The sequence below is a fragment of the Idiotropiscis lumnitzeri genome, chromosome 3 (genome assembly GCF_059441095.1).
Source record: "Idiotropiscis lumnitzeri isolate Australia: NSW breed Sydney's pygmy pipehorse chromosome 3, RoL_Ilum_1.0, whole genome shotgun sequence".
NCBI classification, from domain to species: domain Eukaryota; kingdom Metazoa; phylum Chordata; class Actinopteri; order Syngnathiformes; family Syngnathidae; genus Idiotropiscis; species Idiotropiscis lumnitzeri.
The window spans coordinates 10,494,293-10,509,248 of record NC_142393.1 but is presented as its reverse complement, the minus strand read 5'-3'; the positions used below and the strand labels follow the sequence as shown (position 1 = coordinate 10,509,248).

The 14,956-nt window shown below is 39.5% G+C and overlaps 1 protein-coding gene across 1 annotated transcript in view; it reads right to left on the bottom strand.

The window, feature by feature from the left end:
* pex10 (peroxisomal biogenesis factor 10) overlaps positions 1 to 14,956 on the bottom strand; it is a 75,432-nt gene that overhangs the window by 20,143 nt on the left and 40,333 nt on the right. The window contains exon 3 of the mRNA XM_088289610.1: positions 8,492 to 8,632. Coding sequence (XP_088145736.1) covers positions 8,492 to 8,567 — 76 coding nt within the window. The 5' untranslated portion in view covers positions 8,568 to 8,632. The remainder of the gene's footprint in view (positions 1 to 8,491; positions 8,633 to 14,956) is intronic.

The following is a 14,956-nucleotide window of genomic DNA, read 5'->3' as shown; positions in this document are numbered from 1 at the left end:
GAAAAGGAAATGTTGAATTAAAGCGTGAACAGAGCATGTTTTTGTGCAAATTGTGCAACAAAGACTTTGTTTATCACCAAAGCACCTCAAGTCACACCAGAGCTTACATTAGCATCAACAAAAAAGTGAGTTTTTGTTTGGGTTTGTAGTGCCCCAATAGTTTCTTTTTGATTGAATTTTCTTTCATTCATTCCACATCTGTTTAGCATTTTTAATTTGATTTAAAAGAATCGTACCTCGTGCGTGTGATGTGTTCGCGACGTGGCTAAACGTTAATCACAAAAACTGCCTCAGACCGCGTCAAAAGTGCCACGGCCAACTGTTTGTGTGTGAACAGAAGTGAGACAGCGGAGTGTGATTCAAGCGTGCCTGTATTTCCTTATTCAGACGTCACGTAACCTGCGCCTCCCACCTGCTACTGGCGCATACCATTATGAAAGGGGGGGGGGCAATACCAACGACAGAGAGAGCAGAGGGGAAGTCAAACAGTTAACCCACTTCGGTTTGAGAGAGAAACACTTACCACCATAATAAGCACATAATAAGGAAAGCGGATTTGAAAAGAAAATTAGCTAGCTAATGATTGTTGTACGCATTGTGGTATTGCACCGCTCTTGTAATGGTATGACCCAGTAGCAGGTGGAAGGTTTGGGTTACGTGTGGTCAGAATAAGGAAATACAGGCACACTGCTGTCTCACATGCCTTCTTACACAAAAAAAGATCTTTAAATAAAACTCTGTCGTTAGCATCCCTTACAAGGCGGCATCATACACGAGCGCTTTTTTTTTTGGGTGGGCGTAACGTGGTTGGGGCCGAGAATTTTTATGAAGAAGGTCGACGGGTCAAGACTGAAGGGCGAGGGACCAACTAGCAAAAAAGGGTCAAGTGCCTAGCTTTGTCAAATACTGTTATTCACTAGAAATGTGATTAAATATGCCTTGTGCTGCGCTCAAAACTGAAAGAAAAAAAAAAAAAAAAACTAAAACTGAACAGCTGCGTGTAGAAAAGGAGCAACACCCTGCAGAACATTTTATTTTTATCCTGTTTACTTGTTTTACGCAGGCACATTTTAACCGAGCTCTATTGGCCCACAAAGCGGATGAAATACAAACAACTACTAAAACAAGAAGATTAAACACATCTTTGTTCTAATGCTTATATTTTCCAATTTCATGATTAAATATAAAATACGACCCTAACCCCATAACAGAAGACGGTTGAAATTTTAAACAGAAGAGCACCTTCGAGGCAAAGAACAAGAAATTTTGTTGCTATTTCAACTCTTTAACCAACAGGATATTAATGCTAAATGCAAATCTTTTTAAGAACTCCCCTCAGGCCTTTGGTCCCGCTCCTCTCCGATCTTCATCCTACCATTACCTTGCTCCTCGTAAAAATACAACTAGAGCGCCGCATGTCCAACGTAAAACCCCTCAACATGAAGATGGCCCATTTTCGTAATGGCATGAATATCCACTTATTCATCACAGTGGAGTAGTTTCCCCCAGCATGTAAAGAGCAGGATAGCGGTGGAGTATTTTTGTGCTGCTGATGAGAGCATCAGGCTTCATGAGTCCAGCAGTGAAATGGATGGTTCGCATTTACTTTGTGGTACTGGAGAGATGGGTCATCCAAAGTAATAGCCTGCTAAAATATATTGCAAAATGCCAGTTTGTAGCCGAAGGTGAGGTTTTGTTGAATAGGGAGTATATAGTTCTGCTCCTAATTTACAATATAAGTGAAATGAACTCAACGCATTATGTAAAAACGGTATTTAAATTTACACTAACAAGCTGTTTAGTTCCTCCGGGAGACCATAAAAGCTTAATAGCTATTTAATAGTTTCCTAATAAAATAAGCTGTAATATCTGCTGAGTAGCAATATAGAATCATAGCATTGATTTGCTGACAATGCATAATGTTGGAACATGAAAAGGGTAGTTGAGTATGAGAGTCCAGCAATGAAGATGGCTGTCGGGAAGAAACTGTTTTTCAGTCTGTTAGTCTTTGTTTTGATGCACCTGTAGCGCCTGCCAGAGGGCAACAGAGGTCGAACAGGTGTGAGCTCGGGTGAGTTTTGTCTTTCATGATATTGAGAGCTCTGCTGAGGCGCCGGGTGGTGTAGATGTCCGACTGGGAGGGGAGAGGGCAGCCAATAATCCTCTGCGCTGTTTTGACCGTCCTCTGGAACCTCACTTTGTCTGCCTCCGTGCAGCCGCCGTACCAGGTAGAGACACAGTACGTCAGCAACAAGAGGGACACCTATTTGATTTGGTTTATGTCCATTACTTCTTGTCGTCTAATACTTAATGATATTCACATCAAGTTAGAAAAATAACAGTTCCAATATATTGTGGTTGACAGAGTTCACAACATGTATTTTTTATGGCTATAGAACTCAGACTATACGAATAAGTGCCTCACAGATGCCCCTTCAGACCTTTCATCTCATCCATCTTTCAGCATGTGTTCATCACCACGCAGCTCTTCAGCTCACTGGACCGACTCGTTTGCAACATTAATTCAGGTGTCAGCCACCTCTGATGCTCGCCGAGGTCAAGTGTTATTGATGCAAAATGGTGGTGAGCATGAAACGGCTCATTTGTCCATTTTCGTCAACCCTTAATGTCGCTTGATGGGCTTCATTAAGCGCTACCCGCTTTCTCATGGGCTCATTTGACCAGTGAAGTTTCAGCCTACAGAGATGAAGATCACATTTCATTTATGTGGATCCATCTGCCTCCAATTAGGAAATCATAACTCCATTTATTAATAGTTATTCTCTCACACTTTCTGAATGCAACCATCCGCGTTGGTTGCTGTCACCAGGCAGGCCCTCTAAAGTGGTCGTTAATAACCAAGGAACACACAAACAAGCACATTGTTTATCATGAAATCCTTTCACCGTGTTTTTGATTGAATTGAACTAAAAGTAATCTGGAAAGCTTTCAATAATTTGCCCCAGGCAGCAGCATACATTTCAACCAGGATAAAGTTTGTGTACACAAATGCCAGCACAAACAACTCGAAAAAGCTGAAGCCGACAAACCTCTATCCATCATCAACCACATCGCAGAGCCAAGTTGTCTTTTTTTTTTTTTTAGACTCATTGATCACAAAAAGGTGAGGCCATCCACCTGCGCCCCACTGCCAGTTAGGGTATGTCTCAAGTCCCGTTGGAAGCCACTTTACCTGCCAATTTATCTGAAAATGATAAATCACCCCCCCGACAGGCTTGCTGTCATGTTTTACGTGATGTGCCAATACATTTTTTTTTAAATTAATACGATTTTATTCAGGTGGTGTTCGTAATAACACCGTGCCCATAAACAAAGGTGACCCTCGAAAATTTATGTAGAATGCCATAACAACAGTTTTAATAGTAATGGACAACAATTTATTTTGGAGTGTTCACAAACACAGAAAAATGACGACTAATTGGTCTGAGTTTCTATAATAATGTTTTCATAAAGAGCCCTTTACTTTTGTTTTACTCAAACTCTAATTAATTTTCCCACTCGGTGTGGTTAATTTGATCAGGAGTGAACACAGCAAACTGGTGGCAGGTAGAATGTAAACAGATGAGACAGATGACTCACTGAATACAAATGAGAGGTGGACAGGCGATCATTTACCCAAGACATCTGCTTGAAGTGCATTTTTTTGACAAATTGAAAACAATGCCCAGGTGTTTTAATAATGCCTTTGTGACATTCTTTCATGAAAATACTACAAGGATCAATAAATGGGTCAACAGCAAATTTTAATCTGAGATGGCTTATGCATCACAATACATATTTTTGGTGACATTCACCAAGCATATTTTTGAGATATTTTCATTTTTTTGTTTTTAGGATTGACCTTTAAATGCTTGCGCAATACAAATTTGACCATTTATTGTAATTTATAGTTATGACATTTCAGGAAACATATTCCACCTGTTGCTGAAACGAACCCTTAATTTATATATATTATGAAATACTATATTATATTATAGTTATTATATTGTAATGATTATGAAATCAGATTCTGAATCAGCGCATAAAATTATTTATTTATTTTTTATTTGTTTATTTATTTATTTATTTATTTTATTTGTTTACCAAATGTAATTATAGTACACTTGCACACCATTCTTACCGCCTTGCTGAAATGAGGTCATCTTTACTGTCTCATGCAAGTCAGCAACTGTCAATCCCGACCAATGTACTCTACTCCTTTTGTTACCATGACAACCAGGGCTGGAGCCTGCGTATTGCAACGAGCGCAGAGCCCAAAACGTTGTTGGGGAAGAAAGTGAGCACCATAACGACAATAACATTATTTTTACTCATGGAGCCTGAACTTCATACACTGCGCTGTGTGTTTGTGGCACAAGTAATACAAATACCTGGAACTTCACCGAGCCTCAAGTATGTCCAACCTATTTGAATCAAACATTGTTAGCTAATGCTAACCGACAAAGAAACACGACAAGAAAGCAGAGTTACTGTGAGCTTGAACATGGCCCTGTGGTCCTCACTCACACATTTTTACATTCAAGAAGCCAACTCAAGATTTTCTCCACAGGCCAATTTGCTTCATTTTATCCTTATTAGCGCTTTATTGTGGTTTTCATTCTTACGCTCACCAATTGGACAAGAGAGCAATGCCACATGGTTTGTTGTGGCACATTTTGATCCGATTTTAAGAAGCCTAAAAAGGACTCTCTGATGTATTGAGTACTATTATGTAGTCAGTGTAGTATCTTTGTATCAGTCAACTAGATAGAGGATTGTGTCTCTCACATTAGGAAACCTTTACATAATCCGCCCCGCCACCCCGTTTCCTACAAAGATGTCAAGACTTCAAAGCCGTCTTATTATACCTTGCCTCACTTGTACATCAGCGATGCCATTTTATCAAACACCCTGTTTATATTTGTACAGTCAAGCTTGTGTAGAAGGTGACGCAATGCAGTCGAGATGCTGACTACTTCCAAATGAACGCTCATTAATGTAGAAAGCCTTCGAAGTGAACTATAGCGTGCTGAAGCATGATTGCAGCTATCAGCAGTAGCGCGCTCCTCACTGGTGAATGAGTGCACTTATCAGCTCAACACTAATTCACGCTGTGCTACTATCTCATTACAGCCTGTTAAAGAAGCAAATTCCAGCAAAAACAATATAATGTGACAGTCGTAAGAGCGGCTAAATGATGGTTTGCGTGTTCCCGCAGGGTACTGAATCTGATCTTCCAATTACAGACGCATGTGGGTAATTGTTGATACCCGACCGGTAAAAGAAGAAAATGTTCACATCCTTTCGCGGATGTTCAAGAGACAATGTTCTCAGACAAGGCCACTTAATAATGCTTGTATTCCAGTGTTGTGTTGTGTTTTTGTTCGGAGCCATTCCCGTCGTGTTTTGAGTCGTTTTCCTGTGGAGGAGGCTCACATAGTCCAAGCGTTTTGACAGCGCTTGCACACCTTTAGATGTCTTGAGTCTTTTATTGTATCCTGCACAGATTCAGTTGACCCTGTGTCAGATGTAGCAAAGCAGCCCCAGAATAAAACGGAGCCAATGTTTGTCCATGTTTTGGTAGTATTAAATAAATGATTAAAACTTAGCCAAATTTGACCCCCAACTACACTTTGAATCAATCTTAAACAATAACATGTTGACATTGTCAACAGGACAAAACATTTTGTGCATTTGCTTAATTTGTGTATGCAATCCTTAAATTCCCATGAAGTGTAAAAGCCACGCTTGACTCATTTTGATATATCTCGCTAATTATAAAAACACACAATTAAAACATAAAGAATGGAAACTTCTCAAACAGTTCATAAGGTTGACTGCTCTGCTCATTCAGCAATAAAAAGTAAATAGAGCTTCATGAAGATGGCTTCATTCATATATCGTGCCCGATTAAATCCCCAACATGGATTATTTCCGACCAAACTACATCAGTCTAGTATCTTGAATAAACAATCACGTTTCCACAAGTTAACTCTCCTAAAACCTATTCGACGTGGTTTAATTTTTCCAGCGAAAATAACCAGTCTGTCTCGCTCAGGCGAGTCAAGAGAAGCGATGCAAACATCCTTTACACCAGGCGTGGCCAAACTACGGCCCGGGGGCCACAACCGGGCCATTAAATGTTTTAATCCGGCCCGCCGATTTGAAAAAAATTAAATGAATAAACCTTATAAATGGTTTATTTTCTAAATACTGTGGTTCTTCAGCGACATATATATTGTTGCAATGCTTTTGTTCACTTTCATTTAAAATTAAATGTAGTTTTTTTTTCTCCGATGAGGTGAGGTTACCAAAACACTCCAACCATCTGCTCTTGGTCTGGCCCCTCTGTCAAATTTTAAAACCCATTGTGGCCCACCAATCAAAAGGTTTGCCCACCCCTGCTTTACACCAAGCACTCATTTCACTTATTTATTCTTGTGCATTTGTTTGGATAAAACTGCTGCCACGACATCCATTCTAATCTGTTCAAGAGGCTGATCCATTTCCACAAAGTATTTGACATTCATTTTCAACTGCATCAAGCTCGTCAGGAGTGTGTTTTGAATATACCGTATTTTAAACATTTTAGTTTCCGTTTGGAGCTTCAATTTCTTCATTTGTGACTCGCAAGATTTTCACAATTGCAATGAGCCATTGCCCGGCTCACTGCCAAATTATCTTCAATTGAAGAGCAATCCAGTGAAGAACGGCATCATATTTTTCACCTGGAATCACCTTTCAATTCCCCCCCCATTTGAAAGGGACTGTGCAAAATCAATCAAATTTTGGTCAGAGCAGAACGCGTGATTTAATATGATGGCTACGCTTTGATGAGACGACAAAGGGGATGCAAATGTTAATTATTGCGCTATTTAGACTGACTAATGACAAATGATACGGTTAAATAGAAGAAAGACAAAGAAGAAAATACAGCCCTATGGAAAAAGTACCTTTGTGTTGTTTTGGACCACAAAGACTCTGTAGTGTCTTATGGTTGTTGCATTACTTTCGAGGTTTTCATGTTTATTACATATTATTTACACATTAATAACAGCGATACATGCACTACTTTTAATTCATGCAGTATACTTTACCCACATCTGGTATGCATGGCAACCAAGGCTGCTGGAATTGGGAAGGGGTGTGTGTGTGTGTGTGTGCGCGTGTGTGTGTGTGCTTAATTGAGAGAACAGGAGACAAAGGACCGAGATAGAGTAATGAATGGGAGAGATGAAACATCGGTAAAGGAATAAAAATAGGTTAACATCATCACGGCAGTGAGACGCAGACAGACAGGAGGAAAAAGAGAGACGGGAGAGGGGAGGTCGAGCGAGCTCGGCGGCATATTCTTCCTCTGCCTCTCGCTCTCTTTGATGTCACTTGCTTTTGCAACTAAGCAGCAAGCAGCATGGAGCGGGAACCTCCAAGATTCAGTATGTAATGCGATTTTACTATCACTTCTCTTTGTTTGCTTCTGCTGTGACTTTGACGCGGTATCACACTTTCTATTTCGCGGACGACACGGGTTGGTTGGGTTGCATTACTTTTTGGTGGAGGGTGCTTGTGTCCATTGTGCGTTTGTGTTTAAAAGTTCGATAAGCATTGAAATCACCTTCGGATGGTTTTGCGCATTGGGATTTTGTGTCGGTGATTTCATTCTCATTTGATAAACCTCTCATTTCAATTCATAAATGCATATTTAAAATGATTGGATGAATGTGGGGGGGGGAATGAAGTTTGCATGTCAGGATAGGGCAGCTTCATTTAAAAGAATTGAAACTAATTTTCAAAAGTGTACCTGTTGAATCAATCACCTCCTTCAAGGCTTTCATCTTTAATGATGCAGAGTTGTATTTGGTTTATTGTTTTTCTACAGTTCATTGTCAAAATGGGAGTCTTACAATCTGCGCATCCGTTCGGGTGTGAGCATTTTTTTTTTTTTTTTTTTGCCGTAATGTGTGTCACTTGTACCCCCAACGGGCCAGCTGACATTATGACTGCAACACTGGTGATGTGTTGAAATATACATTTCATGATATTTGAAATGAAAAGTGACCTATGATTAATGACATTTTATTTTTTTTTGGAGAATGTCACATCTTGCCGTGTCTCAAACAGGATTTTTAAAATTTGTAATTATATGTTGCTGTCATTTTGAACCTGTCTACTGTGAATGCTTTTGAAATGTTGGCCCAAGAAATGCGGCTTTCACGTCAGATCTTTTGGCATCTCCTGAATGTTGATCAGTACGGTTAAAGAGGTGATTAGGACCCACACAACCTGGCACGACCACAAATATAGCAAAGGCGGACCGCACAACTGCAAATGAACAATATGGCAATCCTTCATAAATCGGAAGTTTGTCAATTTTCTGCATTGTGTTGTAAGTGTAGCTCAACTTTGAGATGTTTTTAGTGATATGGCGTAATATTTTTCCACATACCTTTTTCAAATTTCTTGCTGATGGTGAAGTGGGACACTCCCTTACCTTGCGCGTGGGCAGCGTGGGATCGGTTCCCACTGAGTGACGGTGTCAGTGTGTCCTGCGACTGCCTGGCGACCATTTCAGGGTGTGGTCCCCCGTTTGTCCAAAGTCAGCCGGGATTGGCTCCAGCACCCTGCCGCGACCCTGTTACGGGATAAACGGTGTTGAAAAGGACATACATTTTTCGATACATAAATTTACTTTTCACAAGCCAGAACATAATTGAGAAATAATCCTTTCAACCATTAACAAAATCGGACTGATTATTGTTGAATGAATTTTAATAATAAGATTCAGCAATATAAAGTCAGTCAAATAAAAAATAAAATTCACAATAATTACACACGATACGACTATCAATTTTTGTCATAGGTCAATAAGGAACAGTCACATCAGCTCTGGGATTTGATGAAATTATTTTTTTGGACTCTTTGCCTTGCAATTGTTGACATTTCAGTTCTTATTATATAGAATGTCGAACTGTGAGAGGCTGTTTGTGTTCTTACAACAGTTCCATTGAAGAGGTCAGCGATTCGTTGAAATGTTTTCTCAAGTGCGATGACTTTTTCTATGGAGAGTTGCTTTACTTAGAAACGGTTTCCTAGTTTTTTTGTTTAGTTTCTTCCTGTTCTTCATCATGTTGAGGTGCCCCTGAGCAAGGCAGTGAGCAATGAACATTAAATAGCTTTTTTGACGCATGAAAAAAAACCAGACGTAAATATAATCCTCTCGCTGTATTCTTGTGTGTTGCTTCTGTTTGTCATTTTTGTTTTCTAAATCATTGATTGATACATTTTTCTTTACTTTTTCTTTTGGGCTCCACTGATTTTCCAATCTCTGAGCTCATCTTTAACTAGTCTATTGTATATTCAATGTTTCTTGGTTGGAGTTTTCATTTGATTAATGTGCCACTTAAGCTGTGCCAGGATCAATCAGTGATGAATTTTAATTTCTAATCAAATCCTTTTAGCAGGACCATAACCTTTGTATTATCTTCGCTCAAGTACAAAAAAATGACATTAAATGTGTGCATTTTCTTCCGATATCTTTCTCTTGGGTGTTATATTTGGGCAAAAATTCCCTTTTCACAGAGTTACAGGAACCTAATCTGGAAAGAGATGATACAATCTTGGCAGGCACTTTCAAAATGAGCTTGGTAGGCGATTGGACCAAAGAAAGCAAACTACAGTTGTGAAAGTATCCTTTACCATCGCAGTCTACTTCCAGTCTCAAATGAGCCGTGATATGATAAGTATATCAAATAGTCCATCAGTTCTTTTTTTTTCATCCGACAAAAGCTGATGACACAACCTTTGTCATCTCATCAAAACGCTCTTCAGAACACAGTAAATGTTAATCATTGCACCATTCACATGATGAATGACAACTGAATAATATTGCAACAGGGAAATAATGAGTGTAAATGAAGAGAAACAAAACAATAGCAGAAAGGCACAAATAGCCAGTGATCCAATATAATAATGGGAAAAATAGAACAAATTAAGAGGCGGATGCTTTCCTGTCAGCGAAAGGATCAGAAAATGGCAGTGCGCTTCATGGCAGGACTGCAGACACTGTTCTGTGGCAAAATGAGGGACACTGTCTGGACCTCAAAAAGTAGCTTTGAGCTTAAAGATTTTCTTTTCAACCGCTCCACCTAATTATGGTGAACTTTACGCTGTGTTCCAGATTTATGGGCGTGTGTTTTTTTTGTTTTGTTTTGTTTTTTTTTCAATTTCAAAAGGAGTCAATACAATTTACAGTGACATTTTAAACTATATTGACATTAATATTATGGTTGATTTATTTTTTTTTATCATCAACAAATATGTATGTGGAGTGGCACGGTGGCTTCACAGTACATAGGTCGTGGGTTCGATTCCGGCTCCGGCCTTCCTGTGTGGAGTTTGCATGTTCTCCCCGTACCTGCGTGGGTTTTCTTCGGGTACTCCGGTTTCCTCCCACATTCTAAAAACATGCATGGCAGATTGTTTGAACACTCTAAATTGTCCATAGGTGTGATTGTGAGTGTGAACGGTTGTTGGCTGGCAACCAGTCAGAAACAGAGACGACATAAACTGACGCGTGCTTCCTGTAAAGCATTCGCCAACCCCAGCACAAGCCGCGGCTTTTGCCGTTATATCCATAACGCATAAAACGTCAGACTGTTCCAGAAGTGATGGCCATCCATCAGCCTAACAGAACTCCATCCGCCTGGACTGTCCAAAGTGGCCCGACATTTATTAGCCAATCAAACAGTTTGCCAATTAGTCTCTATGCATTTCCAACTGAAAATGTTTCCTCCTTGAGAGCATTTTTTCTCAGGAGTTGCCAAAATACAGCTTTATGCATGACCGCAAGCTTTTTGGAGGATCTCACATCAAGTGGTTCTTTGGACTCTAGAGACACCAGCAGCTCATCAGCGGCCTTTGAACAGCTGCTCTCTTAATACGATGCATCTGTTGGGCAGAAATGTTATTTTGATGCACCTTTATTGAAACAACGCACATTTTATTTCTTTATTATTTTTGATGAGCCATCCTGCATGAGAATTGTAACTTAATTTTCCCATTTGTGAAGCGAATCAAACCGGTCTGAGCTAGAGATCAGTAATCTAAATAGCCACACAAAGGACATAGCAACAACTTCCCCAGAGAATCTAAGGCACAAATGTGAGTTTTACTGAAATTCGATTCACTTTATACGTTTGAACACAATGCAGATTAAGTAACGCAATCCAAGCAACCAATATTGTTTTACGAATGTGGTTTTACACGAGGTACAAGTAGTGGTCATGCTAGATTATTGACGTCGTGAAAGTCCCAGAGGGAGGTGAAATGGGTCTCGTCTGTGTTACAGGAGTATTTAGCATGACAAGTGTGAGCAGATGATGGCCTTGCGCAGTATGTGGAGCGTGAGCAATGATGTTTGGCTTATTCAATAAATCCATGAAATGCATATGTGGACATATAGAAGCGTCAGAAATGTTTTGGTTGTTGTAGTGCACATTTAAAGTGTGACTTATCTATTCTATCAGGAGGTTTTGAATTTCAACTTTCGGAAGTGTTTTACAAACAAGCTTGTTTTGTCTTGATGATAAAACACTATAAAACATGTATTGGATGAGGGAAATTTGATGTCAAGGCTAAATATAAAATATGAAGCTTCGGTTATTTTTTCCGAACCGGATTGAAAAGAAAAACAAGCCAAAAGAATGCTTCTGAGCTCCCATTGATGAATTAATTAAAAATGTAGCGGCTAGATCTATTTGAAGTAGAGCTATAGTATCGGTACTGATTGATTTTTCACGAGGGCTGCCAGCTGCCTTTGACAGACAGGCGGGATATACCCCAAAACTGGTCGCAAGCCAATCACACTCACATTCACATCCATGAGCAATTTAGAGTGTTCAATGAACCTCACATGCATGCTTTGGGAATGTGGGAGGAATCAGGAAGACCCGGAGAAAAGCCAAAAAGGATGAACCATGACTGCTACCGTGTTACAATTAAGTATGATCTTTGGCCATCTACCTGGCAAGCTAAAATGGACTCAGTGCATCGACTAAACAGTACACTATTGGAAAACTGCCAGAGCCAAACGAGCCACAGAGACAATCTTTATGTACTTATTGTGTTTACTGCTGGAATTAAATTACTTCTCTTTGTTCTCTGTGTCTGCTCTTCAGTACGTTAGTCTGTGACAGAACCAGACTCTATAACTACAGCCTGTATCACATGTCTATTATTATTAATCCATCCAACCATTATCTGATCCGCTTCTCCTCACTAGGGTCGCGGGGTGCTGGAGCCTATCCCATCCATCTCGGAGCAGTAGGCGGGGTACACCTTGGACTGGGTGCCAGCCAATCGCAGGGTACACATAGACAAACAATCATCCACGCTCACAATCAAACCAACAGACAATTTGGAGTGTTCAATTAAGCTACCATGCATGTTTATGGAATGCTTGAGGAAACCGGAATACCCGGAGAAAACCCACGCAGGCATGGGGAGAACATGCACACTCCACAAAGGAAGGTGTGGATTTGAACCCTGCCCTCTATTATTAATTGAATTTCATTCTAATGTATTAGTATTCATATAGCATTTTTAATTGGGATGACATTTAGCTACGATGTCTGTATTAAGGGTTAGAAAATGTAAGTAGGAAAAGTGCCATTAACACTGGTCAACAAAAATTTCCTTGATTTTTCAAGCAAACTTTTCTCAATGATTTATTTATTTATTTATAGGAGAGGTTACATGGATTTGCATTTTGGTGGCGATCGGTCGTTGTTTTAGACAACGGAACTGACAATTTGAGCAGTATTACCTCGTTTGCCTCCCTGCTGTGACGTAGACACTGAAACCCGAAAAAAAAAAAAAAAAAGCCGAGCTCCAAAAGGGGGCGTGAATATTTCATCAGAAAAAAAAATCTTAAATCACTACAGAGTCTTTAGGGGGGGGGGGCTTTTATTGCTGATGTCATTTTTACATGCAAAACGATTTTATAAGTGCCAATGTTAAGCTCAGCAAAATGTCACTTTAATGTTTTTTTTTTCCATTAACTCATTTACTGCCATTGACGACTAAAGACGTCTAAGATCCCTTTTTTTTTTTTTTTAACTTGGCTGGTAGTGAATGAGTTAAGTATGTATCTTGCTGTCTTCTGTACATGTACTTTTTTTTTATGTCACCGAAACAACTTTTGAACTAACCAACAATATCTCGTACTGAATCTTACCTGTGCCCTTCAACACCTTTGTACAGATGATGATATCGAGGTGTTAGTTTTCTATTTCATGGGATGAGTTTCTGTCACGACAGTATGTCGGATATGTTCGGTTATGTTCAATATGGGCCCCGCTTGAAAATGCTGCATATCTCATGTAGCTATCCTGAAATAGAAATTTGGGCAATGTTGACGTGTGTCTCCGTGCATTTAAGCATCCCTTTGTGAATAGGGATGGTTTTAATATGTGGCGTCTGCACTTGCAACTTTTCAAAACCACAAATAAACAAAAAAAAAAAAAAGCGCCCCATTTTGGCAATAACATTTTCATTTCACATGCTCCACTGCATATTGGATTACTATGCATCCTGGCTTCAGTTTCGAGCTAATTCAGCTTTATGTTGCTTCAACTTTCCTCATTTGTGGATTGTTTATTCCTCATTTCTACTGTGTTAGACAGCGCTTATCATTACAAGATGGCAGGATGGACAATTTAATTCAAGAGCACACCTTAATGGCAACGCTCTCTCTTTTTTATTTATTTTTTTAAATTCACTTTGCATTTTTTTTTGTGAAAGAAAGCTCAAATAAATGTTGAAGGCAGCTATTTAAAGACATTTTTTCATTTAGTGGAACACATACTCACACCGTGTAGAGCTCAACTGTTCTCTGCTATTGTGATTTTTGCAGCACATTTAATGGATGTACCCCGAGGCAATCAGATTGCACTGCAGTCATGAAGAGGGTATAAACACACACATGCACACACGTATGCACGTACATGCTCACATACTCTACTTCTCTGTATTCACTTCCCCAAAATATCAGCAACCAAAAACAATTTGCGAGCAATCCAAACAATTTCTGTACACCATTTATCTTGCATAAAATTGAATTTTCCAATCGGAGGGACTAATAAAGGGATTTCTTCATCCTTTCAATACTTCCTAGGCCTCGGTAAACTGAGCGCAATCACTAATTACTTTTTGCAGCAATCTACTCAAGCGGCCATGTGAAAAGAAGCGTTTACTGTAAGGACAAAGCTGAAATGGCAAAGATCTCTGCAAGGCTTGAAATAATATTTTGTTTTCTTTTTCTTTGAGTCGTGCTTTTGCTAATCGGACTTCATTTCAGGAGCAACCTTCTAATTTTATCAGAGACCAACTGCCAGGCCTGGTCAGAATCAGCATCAAAACCTCGTAATCCATGATTTAAAAAAAAACTAAACAAAACAACCCTCTTACTCCATGTTTAAAAAAAAATATATATATATTTTCTAAAATACAAAAATTGTATGTCAAATTCGGACATATTGGGGTGGGCAACTAAAGACCTATTTGAACCGAAACCACGGGGGATGAAACCCTTTGGACATCAAAAATGAAGTTTGATTTTCTTTTCTTTTCTTTTTCTTTTTAGTTGCTGCAGACACCCATTGAACTGGGTGTCCTGTTCAAAGTGATGTCAGCGCATCCGTCATATTGGATGTGGATCTCATTAGCTCTAAAATTGGCAAATATTCGTAAAATTGAGTTAGAATGAATTAGTCAAAAGCAATGATTCGCGATTAATCCAATGAGTTTCGGCTTGATGATACATCACCAAGGACCAAGTGAATGAGGCATCTTCACAAATCGCTTCATTTTGCCACATCAAATGCGGCTGCATGTGTCTCGCTTAAGGTTGAGGGCGTGCCTGAGCGCTGTGAAACAGTTAGTAAGACTGAGCATATTG